General features: G+C 57.6%; 2 protein-coding genes across 2 annotated transcripts in view; one reads left to right on the plus strand and one right to left on the minus strand.

Annotated features, from left to right (window-relative positions):
• The window catches only part of CHGG_10057 (uncharacterized protein), a gene marked incomplete at both ends in the record, with an annotated part of 28,982 nt that extends 16,107 nt beyond the window's left edge, over window positions 1–12,875 (plus strand). The window contains 3 exons of the mRNA XM_001227983.1: window positions 15–5,351; window positions 5,548–9,285; window positions 9,354–12,875. Coding sequence (XP_001227984.1) covers window positions 15–5,351; window positions 5,548–9,285; window positions 9,354–12,875 — 12,597 coding nt within the window. The remainder of the gene's footprint in view (window positions 1–14; window positions 5,352–5,547; window positions 9,286–9,353) is intronic.
• A 2,310-nt stretch (window positions 12,876–15,185) lies between these two features.
• Window positions 15,186–16,867, minus strand: part of CHGG_10058 (uncharacterized protein) — a gene marked incomplete at both ends in the record, with an annotated part of 4,305 nt that continues 2,623 nt past the window's right edge. The window contains 5 exons of the mRNA XM_001227984.1: window positions 15,186–15,583; window positions 15,892–15,934; window positions 15,994–16,072; window positions 16,330–16,510; window positions 16,735–16,774. Coding sequence (XP_001227985.1) covers window positions 15,186–15,583; window positions 15,892–15,934; window positions 15,994–16,072; window positions 16,330–16,510; window positions 16,735–16,774 — 741 coding nt within the window. The remainder of the gene's footprint in view (window positions 15,584–15,891; window positions 15,935–15,993; window positions 16,073–16,329; window positions 16,511–16,734; window positions 16,775–16,867) is intronic.

The raw sequence follows: 16,867 nt of genomic DNA on the forward strand, positions 1-16,867 counted from the left end.
TGCGTGCGTGATAGTACGACCTCACCTTGAACATCAGCCTATCCAAAGACAGCATGGACTACGCCCTGTGGTACTACGAGCAGTTGTTCCCTCAGATACAAGTCGCACATCTTGCAGAAGCTTTCGAGGCCGCCTTGTTGGGTGCGGTTCGCCAGGAGAACACTCGCGTCCGAGACATCGCCCTCGTAGGCCCCAACCACCTCAAGTGGTTGCATTCGCGCAACAAGGTGCTCCCTGAGGCTAAAAAGGAGTGCATCCATGACGCCATCTCGCACTTTGTTCTTGCCACCCCTTCGGCGCCCGCCGTCTGCGCGTGGGATGGAAACCTTAGCTACGGAGAGCTGGGCCGGCTGGCTTCGCTGCTCGCTGGGGTTCTGGTCCAGAGGGGCGTTCGAAACGGAGTCTTGGTGGCGATCCATCTGGCCAAGAGCCGATGGACGGCCGTGGCGATGCTGGCCGTGCTACAGGCTGGTGGTGCCTTCACGCTGCTAGACCCGTCTCTCCCGTTGGTACATAAACAGGTTATATGTGACGAAACCGCCTGCTTAGTCTTGATTACTTCGCCGGCTTCGCACCATGCCTTGCCGTCTGTTCGCCATACCATTCCGATTGGCGACAACCAGGAAGACGACTGGGCCACGATATTGACCAGCGATGCCAACAAGTCCCTTGAAGCGGCGCGGCCTGAGACCCTCGCGTATGCCGTCTTCACCTCGGGGTCGATGGGTAAGCCCAAAGGCGTGCTTATCGAGCATGCGTCCTTCTGCGCCAGCGCCCGGTCCCAACACCGCCTCCTGGCTATCGACAGTACGACGAGGGTCCTCCAATTCTCGGCCTACACGTGGGACGTCAGTATCATGGATCAACTGGGGACCTTCATGGCCGGCGGGTGCGTCTGCGTCCCCTCGGAAAGCCAGCGGATCGACGGGCTGGCAGGGGCGATCCGGCAGTACGGCGCGACGTGGATCCAGACGACGCCGCCCGTGGTACGACTACTCAAGCCCGACCAGGTACCGTCGTTGCGGACTGTGGTACTCATCGGAGAGACACCTTCGCACGACGACGTCAAGACGTGGCGCGGGCGGGTGTCGCTGCGCGAGACGTACGGACCTACCGAGTGCTCGGTCTTGGCCATGGTCAACCCGGACCTTGCTGGCGACCCAAGGAACATTGGACGAGAGAGCGCCTGTGTGTGCTGGGTCGTTGATGCGGACGACAACAACAAGCTGATGCCCGTCGGCGCCATTGGCGAACTTCTCATTGAAGGACCCATTCTCGGCCGAGGCTACTTGAACGACGCCACTCTGACGGCCTCGGTCTTCGTGCAGGATTCCGTCTGGGCGCTGCAGCGTTCAGGCCCAGGTCCCGTCCGGCTATATAAGACGGGTGACCTCGCGCACTACTGCCATGACGGCTCCATCCGCTACGTGCGCCGCAAGGACACGCAAGTCAAGCTGCGGGGCCAGCGCATGGAGCCTGGGGAGATCCAGCATCACATCGCCGGCAGTTTCGAGGGCGCCGAACGCGTTGTGGCAGATGTGATCGAGGTCGGTGGCGGCACCGAGTCGTCCCGCGCGGTGCTGGCAGCCTTTATCAAGGAGTCAAACTCCGGTTCCCACTCCAATAGCAACGCTGCAGCCGATCCGTCCTCGGACGTCCTAGCTGCTCCCAGCGAGGCCTTTGCCGCGAAGGTGGCACAATGCCAGACCTATCTCCAGACGCAGCTGCCCAAGCACATGGTGCCTACCCTATTCCTCCCCTTGGCTTGGGTGCCCATGGCCAGCACCGGCAAGACCGACCGCCGCCTGCTCCGACGACGGGTGGCTGAACTGAGCCGGGAGGACATCGCACAATACCTCGCCACGGGCCTCGCGACGGTGGCGGCCAAGCAAGCGCCAAGTACTGACGCCGAGCGCACGCTGCGGGACGCATGGAGCCGGGTCTTGGGGATCCCGGCCGACACCATCGGCATCCACGACAGCTTTTTCCACTTGGGCGGCGATTCCATGTCGGGCATGCGGCTCGTCGCTGACTGTTACGCGGCGGGTGTTGTCATCACGATGCAGGGCATCTTCCAATACCCAACGCTGCAGCAGATGGCGCAGCATAGCAGGATTGATTCCATGCACCATGGCCATAAGGACCACGCGTTTCCCCTGACCAAGGCACAGCGATCTCTGCTTCAGAGCTGCCTTTCAACCAACGGCGCACAACACTACCGCAGCTTTGTTCTCAAAAGCAGCTGGCCGGGTCTGGATGCAGATTGGCTCGGCCGCGCGATGCGAGTCCTGGTTGGCCGCCATGCCATGTTGCGCGCCAGATTTGAACCCGTGGGCCCGGGTCAAGACATATGGCAACAGCGCATCACCTCCGAGATAGAAAGTTCATACCGCGTGCGCGTGGAATCTGTCCCGATTTTGAATAACGCCGACCTTGATCTCGAGCGGCAGCGAGGACCTAGCGGGCTCGACTTTACCAAGGGCCCTCTTCTAGAGGCTTGTCTGCTCCAGTCCCAACCAGGTGGGGATTTAAACTATGGCAACTACATTGTCTTCTTCTCTCATCCGCTGGTCGCGGATGGTGCCTCTCGCAGCATCTTGGCAGCCGACATGGTTGCCATGCTCGAGCAGGATATCCCGACCGCCGTTCAAGGCCCAGCACCGGCAGCTTTCCAAACGTGGTGCAGCATGCCGCGCAACAAGGTTCATCTCAGTCCCAATATGGATCAAAATTGTGACTCTAGGATCACAACAAATGCTATTAACGGAGATAACGGAGACGTGGCTCGCACATGCCAGGAAGCGCGCCTCGACGTGCCAACCAGTCGCCTGATCAGGGGGGATGCCAACAGAGCCTTTTCAACGCAGCCTCTGGACATTCTGCACGCCGCCCTCCTTCACTCCTTGTTCCAGACGTCCGGGCTACTTGAAAGTCGCCCCGTTGTCTGCGCCCAAGGCGACGGCCGTGACTTTGGGGACGCCTCTTTGGATCTTTCGCACGCTGTCGGTTGTTTCGATACCCTCTCAACCGTACAACCTGACGCGAATCATCTTCACAGCCTGGTCGATCTGGTCCGTCTTGCCAAGGACGCTCGAAGACTACCTCGAATGAATCAAGCCGATGTCGACCAGTACTCTGCAACAGCGCTTGATGGTGAGTCGTCGGGCCCAGGACCTCTCATTGTAGCCCTGAGCTTCGAGGAAGGGGGACATGGAGACCAGCAAAACCATGAACCAGCTGTGCAGATGGCATTGACCCGCATTGAAGTTTCCTGCTGTGTGGGTCAAGGCCAGCTTGTGGTTTCCTTCATGTACAATGGCCAAATGCAGAATGACGAGTTGATGGCCAAGTGGCTCAGCAACTACGAGCTGTCCCTCACTTCAGCGGCGGCTGAACTGGCCTCAAGAGCACCTGCCTACACCCTGAGCGACTTTCCCCTTCTCCAGCTCACGTACGAAACCCTCGATGGCTTCGTAGCCGAGGTGGAGGACCTAGCTAGGTCGCAGGGCAGCGAAGATCCCATCGCCATTGAAGACGCATACCCTTGCGCGCCGGTCCAGCGCGGCATACTCCTGAGCCAATCCAAGAATGGTCTTCTCTACCGGCCTCGATTCTCCTGGAGGCTTCATGCGATCCGAGCAGCAACAATAGAGCTGCCTCGCCTCCGAAAGGCATGGGAGACTGTCCTGCAGCGACACGCGATTTTCAGAACCGTGTTCGCGCAGCAGGGCAGTGCCCGCGACGGCTTCTACAGACAGGCTGTCCTGCGGTCAACACCCAATAACATCACCGAGATACAATGTGATGATGGGGACGGTTATGCCAGCTTGATTCGCGACGTCCAATCACGACATGAGCATGAGCCCTGGCATGTGGTTTTGTGCCAGACGAAGAAAACGAGAGACACCTTCTGCGAGCTGCAAGTGAACCACGCCTTGATCGACGGAGCCTCCATCACCATTGTGGCGAGGGAGGTCCAGCGCGTATACGCTGGCGTGGGTCCGATTGGAGGCGGACCTCGTTACCGTGGCTATATCGAATATCTGCAGTCAACGCCATCCGATACCATAATCGCCCATTGGAAAGACAAGCTCTCGGGAGTTTCGCCCTCGTTGTTCCCCAAGATCTGCGACACTCAGGAAGACACCTCCGTCGAGCAGAACAAGCGAGTCCTGAGAAGTGTCGATGTTGAGGTTGAGGACGCATCGCTCATCCACCAATTCTGTGCTCGGCACCAGCTAAATGTCTCGACCGTCATCTATGTCGCCTGGGCACTAGTCCTCCGGGCCTATAACCAGTCTGATGGGGCTTGCTTTGCCTACACAACGTCTGGGCGCGACGTGCCTGTCCCAGAAGCGGCTGAGACTGTTGGTCCGTTCATCAATGTCCTGATCGGCCGTGTTCAGTTGGCTGCCGAGACGAGTCTTCTGGGCATTCTGCGAACGGTGCAGCATGACACGCTAGACAATCTCAACTATCAGAATTGCTCGCTGGCCGAGATCGGTCACGCTATTGCCGTTGACACGGCTGAGCTGTTTAACACTAGCATATCCGTGCAAGATAGCACTCCGCACCAAGGCTCGTCTGATCTACCCGTGGTCTTCACCAGCGAGGGAGGGGCCGATCCCACCGAATACGCACTCTCCTTGCATGCCTTGGTGAATAAGCAAACTGTCGCGCTCTCCATCGGGTATTGGGAGGGTGAGTGCTTGTCGTCCGAACAAGCTGACCAAGTCATCCACACTTTCCGAGAAGCGATCAATACCGTGGTCGCGCAGCCTCGGGCCACCGTTGCGCAAGCCAGCCTACTGAGTCCCAAGGACGCGGGCCTTATCAAGCAGTGGAATTGGAATACCCCGCCGAGGCATGAGCGCTGCGTACACCATCTTGTAGAAGAACACTTCCGAGATAGTGCCTCCTCACTAGCCGTGCATTCTTGGGATGGAGACTTGACCTATGGAGAGCTCGACCATTTATCCGGCCGGCTAGCCGCTCATATTGTGGAACTCGGCGCCCAACCCGAGACGTATATCCCGCTGGTCTTTGAAAAGTCCAAGTGGACCGTTGTGGCCATGATGGCCGTCATGCGAGCCGGGGCGGCCTTCGTCCTCATGGACCCGACAACCCCGGTCCGCCGCGTGGAAGACATCTGCACCGACGCACAGCCTTCACTTGTGCTCGCCTCGGTCACCCACCGAGACGTCTTGCAGCACCTGTCCGTACAAACGATTGTCGTCGGTCCCACTAGCGAGACCACGTGGCCCACCCAACCCCCTGCTCAGGTCCATGTCGAGCCGTCCAACCCTGTCTACGCCGTTTTTACCTCGGGCTCTACCGGCAAGCCTAAAGGAGTCATTATGGACCATGCATCGTGCTGTTCGACGTTAGAGGCAAACAAGGGGCCGATGGGCGTCGATCGGAACACACGGACGTTCCAGTTCTCCAATTACGCGTTTGACCTCGGCGTCAGCGATCATCTGCTGACTCTCACCCAGGGAGGCTGTGTGTGCATCCCCTCAGCCGCCCTAGCTCCACGATATTGAACAGGCGATCCAGGATGTGGGCGCCAACTGGGTTGAGCTCACACCCTCAGTCGCCCGGCTGATCACCCCATCCCATGTCCCTGCGTTGCGGACTGTGAACATGGGCGGAGAGTCGATGGCCGCCACCGACAAGGCCCAGTGGCGGGGATACGCCCGCCTAGTCAACACCTACGGGCCTGCCGAGTGTGGCTCATGGTGCATGGTGCAACCAGATGTGACGGCTAGGTTGGGCCCGCCTGACATTGGCTGCGGCACGGGCGCGGTATGCTGGATCGTTGATCCCGCCGACCATCAGACTCTCCTCCCCGTGGGGGCCGTCGGCGAAATCCTCCTCGAGGGCCCCGCCGTGAGCAGCGGCTACCTGCGCCGGCCCGAACTGACCGAGGCCTCCTTTGTTCAGCCTCCAGACTGGATTACTCGCTTCCGGCCCGCAGCTTCGCACCGCTTCTACAAGACGGGTGACCTGGCCCGCTACCAACCCGACGGCACCATGGTGCACATGGGCCGGAAGGACACACAGGTCAAATTACGCGGCCAGCGCCTGGAGCTCGACGAGGTGGCCTTCCATGTGCGACAATATCTACCGAAGCACGCTGACGCCGTTGTCGACCTCATTCATCCGGACGGTGGTGGCGCGAGGCCCATGCTGGCGGCCTTCATCTACGCGCCGAACGACGAAAGGAGCCGGGGAGTTCCCCAAACCCAAGACAAAGACAATGACAATGTTCTCATGTCAGCGACAACGGCCTTCCAGAGAATCGCCCTCGAGATTCAGACACAGTTGCGAGCGACGCTGCCCAGTTTTATGGTCCCGACGGCATTCCTGCCTCTGCAATGGGTTCCCCTTGGTCCCACGGGCAAGCTGGACCGCAAGTGCCTCCGAGCTTTAGCTGCCCAAATGACATTAGACGCGCTCCTCCAGGCTTACGACGCCGAAGCCATGACGCCCTCGCTTCATAAAGCGCGTCCGGCGAACGACCTCGAGGCATCGCTCCTGGAATGTGTGGCCCATGTACTCAACAGAAAGCCAGAAGAGCTCGGCATCAACGATAATTTCTTCCATCTCGGCGGTGATTCGATTGGTGCCATGGAGCTCGTGACACGTTGCCGCCACCAGGGCCTGACCATCACCATGCCCGACATTTTCCGGCACAAGACCGTCCATCGAATGGCACGGTTAGCCAGGAGAGTCGGAACCGGGGCCAGTGCAGTCAAGGGCAAGGAGGAGGAAGAAGTCGGAGTGCCATTTGGCCTGTCCCCGATCCAGCAGGCTTTCTTCGATCGTGTCCCCGAAGGCCGACTTCGCTACAACCAAAACTTCGTGGTCGAACTTCAGAGCTCCACGCAGCAGCCCATAGAGGCGGCCATATCCATGGTAGTGAGGCGGCATGCTATGCTGCGTGTCTCGTTCCGTCGGAGCGAGGCAGGCTCGTGGATGCAAACAATCACCGACAGGATCGATCAGTCGTTCCGCTACCGCTATCACAGCGCAAGCGTATCCAGCGCAGAACTAAAGCATCATCTGGAGGAGACCCAGGCAGTAGTGGATTGCCAAAACGGCCCGATGCTGGTAGTGGACCACTTCCTTGTCGATGGGCACCAGTATCTCTCGTTTATCGCCCACCATCTTGCCGTGGATCTCGTTTCATGGCGAGTCATCATGAGCGATCTCGAAGTCTTGCTGGGAGGCGAGTCACTCCCACCATTGCATTGTCTGTCCTTCCCGAAATGGTGCCAGGCGCAGTCGGAACACGTCCGCACAAATCTAAAGCCTCCAGAGACGCTGCCGTCGTTGGAGATCCTTGGCGACTTCGAGGCTGATGTCGAGGGCTTCTGGGGTTGCCCACAAATCACCAACACCCACGCCGAAGCAATCTCGGCCAGCTTTACGGTGGACTTGAAGACCACCACGCTTCTTCTTGGGCCGGCCAACGAGGCTCTACGGACAAAGCCTATAGAACTTATCCATGCTGCCATTCTTCTATCTTTTGTCAGGGTCTTCCCAGGACGCCGACCACCTATCATCCATCAGGAAGGCCACGGCAGAGAGGCATGGAGCAGATCTATCGATGTTTCCGAAACGGTCGGCTGGTTCACCACGCTTTTCCCCGTCATCGTTCCTGTTGCATCAGACACAACCTTGGTAGATGTGGTTCGACAGACAAAGGACGCTCTACGTCAAACACCGGCGAATGGCTGGAGCTACTTCGCCGCTCGCCACCTGCACCCTGAAGGTCACCGTTTGCTTGATCTAAATAGACCTGCCGAGATACTGCTCAACTACCATGGGGCATACCGCAGCCTGGAGAGAGAGGGTAATATTCTACAAAGTACGTCGAGGTTTGATGGCCTTAGCATCAGCACCGACCCCCAGATACCCAGGGATGCCTTCTTCGTCATAGAAGCCTGGGTTTCCGCTGGCAGGATGCAATTCGACTTCGCTTACAACCGGAATTGCCTTCATCAAGACTTGGTCCGCGAATGGCTGACGACCTGTCGAGCTCTCCTGGGTGGAATCGCGGAGGAACTCTCAAGCGCACCTCGCCAAATCACATCGGGTGACTTCCCACGACTCAGACTGACGCAACAGGAGATGGAGATGCTTTTTCAGCGCGTCACTCACCTCAGCATAGCGCCGTCATTTCTGAAGGACGCATACCCATGCTCGCACATGCAGCAGGGGATACTAGTGAGCCAGGCAAGAAACGACGCGCTCTACGAAACCACGACAAGGTGGAAGATGACGAGCCACGGAATCGACAACCACCTGACTGCTGGCCGCATCGAGGCGGCCTGGCAGTTAGTGGTGGCCAAGTACGCAACACTGCGCACCATCATCATCGAAAGTCCCTCCAGCCATCGTTCCTACGACCAGATCGTGCTCGAAGGCGACAATATTACCGGAAACATCACCATCACAAACTTCTCCGGCCCGCCAGTAGAAAAGCAGGGTCCTCTCCCTTGGTCATTCGCAGTAACCCAGACTTCGGATACCGGCGACTTCCAATGCGCCCTCACCATCAGCCACGCCCTCGTCGACGGCCGCTCGCTCCAACTTCTGGGCGCCGAGCTCGCCGAGGCAATCAACGGGAGTGCTCTCCATCGCGGCCCAGAACCTCTGCAATATAGCGAGTACATTTCCTACCTGAGCGACGAGACCCCAAGAGAGGAAGATACTGCCCGTTACTGGCGGCAGTACCTGCACGATGTCACGCCATGCCGATTTCCCAAGCTGAGCGGCGGCGGCCCATCGTCCCAGCGGGGACAGAGCCAGCTGCATTCAGCCACTCGGCAGATTTCTTCCGGCCGTCTACAACGACTCTGTGAAGAATACGGGACCACGCCTTTCAACGTCATCCAAGTGGCCTGGGCGCTCGTGCTGCGATGCTACGTGGGCTCCGATGACGTCTGTTTCGGATACCTGGCGTCCGGGCGGGATATTGCCCTCCCTGGGATTGAGGATGCCGTAGGGCTTTTTATCAACATGTTGGTTTGCCGGCTGCGGGTGGACGACCAAAGTCTTCCCGTCGGGGTGTTGCTGGAAAGGAATCAAGAAAGTTTTGTTCGCGGTTTGGAGAACCAGCATTGTTCTATGGCTAGGATCCAGCATGATCTAGGCCTCCGGGGTGATGTGCTTTTTGATTCCATCATATCGTACCAGGCTCGTTCTGGTTCAGGGGATGATGCGGACAGCGGCCACGCTGCGAAGTTAGAAACGGTCGACATCGACGATCCAACTGAGGTAAGGATCTATTTTTCCGTTTGGTTTCGGGGGACCGTGAAATTGGCTAATAAGGCATTACATTTTAGTATGGTCTGGTTCTCAACGTTGATGGGGCCAAAGACATCATCAGCCTATCTCTCAGTTTCTGGGACGCCTATCTCGATCCCCAGCAAGGGTCTGCGCTCTGCGGACTCTTGGTACAGACCATCCTACACATGGCCGACAATCCCCTCGCCACGGTCGCGGACTGTCAGACCCTAAGCGACCAGGATCGCGACCGAATCCACGCCTGGAACGAACATCTCCCGCAGGCGGAGCAAGCCTGCGTCCATCAGTATATCCTGGAACAATGCCAGACGCGATCCGAGGCCCAGGCGATATGCGCGTGGGACGGTGCCATCACCTACCGCGAGCTGGACACGCTATCCGCGGCTTTTGCCATGCATCTGCAGACGCTTGGGGTTGAGGGGCCCGACGTCTTCGTGCCTATCCTGCTTAACAAGTCGCTGTGGGTGGGCATCGCCTTGTTGGCCGTATTGCGTGCCGGCGGAGCTTTCGTGCTGCTCGACCCGGCCCTGCCCGACCTCCGTTTGCAGTCCATCTGCCAGACGCTGGGGTGCCAGGTCATCGTCTGCACACCTCCAGACCACGATAGGGTGGCTACGTTGGGGCCCCGAGCGGTGGCGACCGTTTCCCACTCGGAATCTGAGCGGTGGCCAGCGCCAACGCCAGGCCTCCTCACATATCAGGCGGAGCCGGATCATGCAGCTTACGCCGTCTTCACATCCGGCTCGACGGGGAAACCAAAGGGGGTCGTCATCGAACACACACAGTACGCGACCAGCGGCCGGTTCCTCCAGAAACGCCTCAGCGTCTCCCCACACGCTCGCGTCTTCCAATTCGCCTCGCATTCCTTCGACGTCAGCGTCAGCGACTACCTCACCACCCTCATGGCCGGCGGCTGTGTCTGCGTGCCCTCCGAGGCCGACAGGCTCAACGACATATCCGGCGCCGTCGCGCGTCTCGAGGCCAACTGGATGCACATCACGCCCTCGGTCGCACGCACGCTGCAGCCGTCGCAGGTCCCGGGTATCGATAACCTCGTGCTCAGCGGCGAGGTCCTCCAGGACGATAACGTGCGGACGTGGGCGCCCGCAGTCCATCTCATCAACGCTTACGGGCCCGCCGAGTGTTCCGTGGACTGCGTCGTCAACGACCAGGTTGCTTTGGACCCTGAGAGCATTGGAACGGCCAGTGGTGCTGTTTGTTGGATCACCGATGTCGAGAACCCGGATAGGCTGCTTCCCATCGGGGCCGTCGGTGAGCTCCTGGTCGAGGGTCCTATCGTAGGGCGGGGGTATCTGAAGGAGGAGGAGTTAACCCGCCAGGCATTCATTCCACCGCCGGCCTGGCTACAGCGGTTCCGCGGACCCCACGCGACTGCGGGCAGGCTCTACCGCACGGGCGACCTAGTTCAATACCTCCCCAGCGGTGCACTACGGTACATCGGCCGCTATGATAGTCAAACCAAGATCAACGGCCAGCGCGTGGAGCTCGGTGAGATCGAGTCTCATCTCGGCCGGCTCTTCTCAGATTCGCAGAGCGTGGCTGTGGCACTGCTCCAGCAGCCACCGCCCTCGTCACAACAACAGACATTAACGGCCTTCATACAATGGGGCCCGGGAGATGGAGCTTGCGATGATCTTGACACTGAATGCCGCATCCTGGAATCAAGTCCTGATTTCTTCTCCAGCATCCGCGACGCTACATCCCGTCTTCGTGAGTGGCTGCCCTCTTACATGGTGCCCGCGAGGTTCCTCGCTGTCAATCGCATTCCCCTGAACCGGTCAGGCAAGGTCGACAGGACAAAACTCGGGCACTTGGCATTAACCGCCCCCGCCTCGTTGAGAGAGCACCTCGGACATGGTGACCATGGCCAGAAGAATCCTCCCAGGTTCCTGTCAGAGAGAGAACAACAAATCCAAAGGCTCTGTGCTGAGGTGCTAGGCCTCGTTCCTAGTGCTATCGACATTGACAGCGATTTCTTCCATATTGGAGGAGACTCGATCAAGGCCATGCAGCTGGTGTCTCTTGCCCGACGAGAGGGTCCGTCGATAACCGTGAGGCAGATCCTCCTTTCCACGGCTCTTGCGGAGCTGGCGAGAGCGTCATCCCCGTCTCAGTCCGACTTGAAGAATGGCTTGCCCCTGGATAAGGAGGACGTCATCAACGGCCGCACAGAAGAAGCCTTGGACGCCCGACTTTTGAGCTCCTTGCCCTGGCAAGACTTAGGGTTCCAGGAACAAGACGTAGAAGACGTATTGCCCGCTCTTGACTTGCAGACCTTTTCCGCCTCCCGGCCGCAGAACTACTGGTTCCTGGAGCTCAGGGGACCCCTGGACACGACGCAGCTAAAGCGGGCATGCCTCGAGTTGGTTCAGCGCCACGCGATCCTGCGCACTGTCTTTGCGCTGCACAGTGATGGCAGGACGTTACAGGTGGTCCTACGTCAACTGCCTGCGTCAGTAGCCGTTGTGGAGGAGCTCGAGACCGACGAGGCGGACTTGATGGCATTTGTCGTGACCGAGAGCCGCAAGGACGCGCATTTCCAGAAACTGTACGGAGCGCCGCCGTTGCGGATGACACTGGTTCGACGACACCACGAGCACCATGTGCTCGCGCTGCGACTGTCGCATGCCCAGTACGACGGACTGTCAATTCCCGTGCTGATAAACGACCTGCTGGGGCTCTACGAGAACCGTGACGTGGGCACGGCGGCCTTGTCCTTTGCCGCCTATACACGTTATTGCCTATCGCGCAATGTCACAGAAGGCGTACTGGCGCACTGGCGCGGGCTTCTGCACGGCGCATCAATGACGCACTTATCAGAGCTAGGCTTGCCCGTCCACCCCCACCCTCCGACTGCCCCAAGCTTGGTCGAAGTCACGACCAGCGTGCGACGACCTACACCACCGCCGGGCATCACCGACGCCACCGTAGTCAAGACGGCATGGGCGCTCGCCCAAAGCCGGGTACTCCAGGGCCGGGGCGACGTCGTGTTTGGCCAGCTCGTGAGCGGGCGCAACGGAGACCCCAGCCTGGCCGCCGTTGTGGGGCCCTGTCTCAATCTGTCGCCTGTGCGAGTGCAGCTGCTACTGCGAGACGACGGCGACCACTCCTCCGTGGCAGCGCTGATGCGCCGAGTGCAGGACCAGCACGCCGCCTCGGTCGACTTTGAGACGGTGCCCCTCAGTGTCGTGGCAGCCCGCTGCACGTCTTGGGAGGACCCGGCTGATATCGAGTTCGGCTCTGTTGTGCACCACCAGTACGCCCCCGACCAGTTCCGCATGCGTTATGGCGCGTTGGATGCCTATGTGGATGCCTGGTCGCCTATCTCACTGCCGGGGCGGAGTATCTGGCTGGCGTCCAGCGTCGTTGACGCTGAGGATGGTGATGATGGTGACGCCGGCCAATTGCTCCGGTTGAACATGTTTTGTCGCAGCGAGGTTGCTTCGGGAGAACGGCTGGAAGAGCTGCTGGGCGTGCTTTGTGCCGTGTTGCGTGCCCTGGATGGCGGTCTCGATTCGCCTGTCACACAGCTGTTGTGATTGTGGGAAGGCAGGTGTTGGAACTACGGTGGTTGAATATCGCAATGACGGACGTCGAATGGAACCGCTTAGGGAGCTGATTCGCGATTTGTGTATGTGGGCAAGCAATTGCTTGATTGATTGAGTTGTTGGGTCGAAAAATTGGCCCAGTTGGGCGAGACGTGTACTTAGTGTGTACCTGCACGGAGAGTCTTTCATATTCAGTGGCGTTCCTCCCCATGTTCAGTGTGACGGAGGGGGATTCGATTGATTGTGTTTGCCATTTGTTAATCGGTGAAGACCCAACGGTTACCCCGGTGGCTGGTTACAGGAAGGGGAGCTAAGTTGTGTTGGAAACATTGGATGTTGGCACATTGGGTGATCCGAAACCAGAGTGCCCTGGCCGTCTCGGCCCCGATGTGTCAAGATTACAGGGTTAGGACCACGCCTTTGGCGTGTGGTCGCCAAGGCGTAATCAAACCCCCTGAGGTGGACCCAGGGGACCAGATGCGGTATTTTTCAGGGTCAGACGCCTGCCCACAGCTGTTTTGAACCAGACACAAAAATCACAACGGTGGCACTGCAGTAGTCGACCATCAATCGAGTCATCTGGACGTAATTACACTGTCTTCGCTACGTGTGACTGCCCCATCTCGGTATCCGTGGCTGTAGGTTTTCCAACACGATGCTACCATCCCATAATGGCGCTGGCCCGCGGCCGAACCCTCCCGGCCCGGGCCACAACTTGATCTTTAAATTCGGTTCGGTCGACAATGCTGGCCGCCCAGGACAAAATGATTGCTGTCGGAGCCCCAACAGCCCAATAACGACTTGGAATAATGACCGTTACCCAATCACAGCCATCACAAAAACTCTGTTAGTTGCTATTTTGGCCAGGTTATTGGCGCAGCTTCAAATCCGCACGTCGTTGAGTCCGCAGTGGTTAGGACATGAGCTCCAAACGTCTCATATTGGGGGCGCTGGGGGCACTGGGGTATGTGTGGCCAGATGTGTAGCCTCGGCCGGACTACGGGTTCGTTGTCCCAGCAATGGCCGAAGAAACACCACCGCCAGGCCATAACCGCTGGTCCACGAATGACCGCCAGTTAGTCATCGAGTTGGTCAGTTTCTGACGACTGAGAAAGGGTGCCCGAGACATAAGAGGCCATGCGTGGCTTAGAAACTGGCTTCGGAGGAATTGAGAGGGTGATAGAAATGGAAGGAGGATAACGGGCACGACCCGATCCCCTGAAGACCCTAAAACCCCCAACACTCAGACGAGGGTCGGAGCATCTTAGGCTAGAGGCCTTGGTCTCGTCTGATGTGGTTCCAGTGGCCCTGCCTCGAAGCCAGGCGACCAGAGACTCTAGGAATGGGTGGAAGCAAGGAGAAGGGTACGTACCAAGGCAGTAAAATATAAAAGCAGTCTGCTAACATAGGGTCATGATGTTGAACGCAATGATCACCACTCAGTACTCGACGGCCCTACGTCCTTGAACCTCAATACATTTCCAAAACCACCTCATCACTCTGCTAGCTCGGAGCGTCAGATATCCACCCTTCTCTCGCTGGCTCAGAGAGAAAACATTACCATAGACTCGTGGCTCGCAACTTACCCTTTCAACACACACAGTCCACCATACACCACCCCACAACAAACGTCGAACCAAATACAAGCGGTATCATGTGCACGTGGGAGCGCGACATCTACCGTTGCGGTCACGCTGAGTCCCAACTCAGGCCAGTCCCGTACTGTTGCGACGTTTGGAGACGCCATATTCAAGGTAGATGCCCGTTCAACGAACACAGCCTAGTCATTGACGTTGGTCTTCCCAACGACTGCGCTGCGTGCCACGCGGAAAACAATCGGAAGCAGAGGGAGAGGTGACGCAAGACCGTGATGAAAGGAAAGTAAAGGCGATGGTCGGGGTTAGAGCCGTCAATAGGCATTGAAGATCGAGGAACCAGGTGGTTTTACTTACCTACCTAGATACCTAGGTACGTGTTTCCGGCGGGGTCTGGGAGGGCATCCGTTTGTATTAGACCCATAAAGGGGAACAGGGGCGGCGGAGGGCGGTAGGAAGTTTGCGGCTCTGTCGAGGAAAGGGTTGACCAACAACGGAGAGCTCAACTTGCTGACATGGATGTTGAACACGCATCACAAGGTCCGCCGAGTAAGGAGCTAAAAATAACAATCCCGCGAAAACCGCTAAAGATCTATAGATCAACGGGATACGCTTTGTCGTTGTAAAGGGTTAACAAGTGCTCCAAAATTTGCGGCTCACTCTCCGCTTGGCTTGACCGCCACCCAAGGTACCTGGTCAAGACTCGTCACCGCACGCCGTCGTTTCTAGCCAGTTGATCATCCGTATACCCCCCTTGAACCCCCTTTAAATACCCCTCAAACCTCCCCGCAACAGCAATAACGTGCTTCAACTGCGCAAACGACAATTTCTGACCCCTAAATTGAGCCAGCTGCCTCGCTGTGGTAATGGCGTTGCGGATCTGGCGCCCGTTCATGTCTTCCTCAGCTAGATCGTCGATGTGGTCGTTCAGGTCGTCGTAGTCAACCCCCGCCTCGCCCACGTCGCGTAGCCGTGTCAAGAAGTTGCGCCAAATCTTGCGCCGCTGCGGCTTCTTAAGGTTCTCGTAGTGAAGTGCGAGCTGGATGCGCGATTTGAAGGCCTGGTCAAAGGTCCCGACCCGGTTGGAGGTGAGGATAAGAATACCTAGGAAAGGGGTGTGTTGGTTAGCTTGCTTCCTTGAGGAGAAAGGGGAAAGCAAGAAGTGGTGCTCACCATCATAGTATTCCAGCACACGCAAAAAGACTTTGAAAAGCTTAGCACGGAACTTGAAATCGAAAGTGATTGGGCTTGACTTTATTCACCTGAAACGAGCGCGTTTCTCTTGAGATCGGTCAAGCTACGCTCTTCAAGGAACACGTCCGCCTCATCGAGCAGAACGACTAGTGTGGTTGAGCGGCATGATTCATCACGAAGGTAACTGGAAATGGTTCAAGGAGAATGACAAGACTTACCACAACCCCAAATCTTTCCCAGCAACAAGACCGTTTCCAGATACTTGGAGGGCCGATAAGCTTCACCTCTTATCGTGTCGTCATGTCCAGGGTATAACACACCTTCTCCACTTGCTCGGGCTTTGTCCCAATATCGCCGCAGGTGACTCTGTAGAGGGGCTTCTCTGCCAACTCGGCAACACTAGGACAGAATGGGTTAGGTAGGTAGTTACCGATTTGAGGGAAGGGAATGGGTGTGGTCTTCGCTTCGTGCACAAGTTAATACCTCTCTATCACAATATCAGTATCACCGTCACTGCTTCGGAGGGATTGGCTAGGTGGCTAGAGGTACCTGCTGTGAATGTTTTCCCGGTACCGGGACCTCTGTTTATTTGCAGTAGGGTTAGTGCCAGAACTGGGGTGTAATTAGGAGGGTCGTTGGTTAGGTCGAGCACGAACCCGTGAAGTAACATGATCAAGCCGTTCCCTTTGCCGCTGATGAGATCCGTCGACATCTCGGTCTTGACCTGGTTTGATATCAGTGCCTCAACAAGGTGCTTGGTGTCGTCGTCCACCACAAGGTTTTCAAAAGCCTTCTTATTCCACCTGACCTCCTGGATCCGGTCAACTTCGATGTCGACTAGACAGACAACAGTAATGCGGTTAGTTATTAGTTGGGTTATCCCCAAGTGCTGCCCGTAAGCGAAAAATCCTGAGGACACGCACCCCATCTTTTGAGCCTGAGATTAAACCCAACAATCACTGAGGGAAAGAGATTAATGATGGTGGTGGGATGGGGGGGCCCTCCTGATCCATGATTTCTTTGATGACTTTCGGCTTCAAGGGTCTGGCTCCTCGTCATACGTTCGTATTTTTCGATTTGTTGGGCCGCCTCGGGATGGAGCTTCAGGTAGGTGGCAAAATCGAATCATGAAACGCTCATTGGACCTTTCCACAGAAGCGTGTAAGGAAAGGAACCGCTATGGTTTTTTTTTTT

Source organism: Chaetomium globosum, genomic scaffold (assembly GCF_000143365.1).
Source record: "Chaetomium globosum CBS 148.51 scaffold_7 genomic scaffold, whole genome shotgun sequence".
Taxonomy (NCBI): Eukaryota; Fungi; Ascomycota; class Sordariomycetes; order Sordariales; family Chaetomiaceae; genus Chaetomium; species Chaetomium globosum.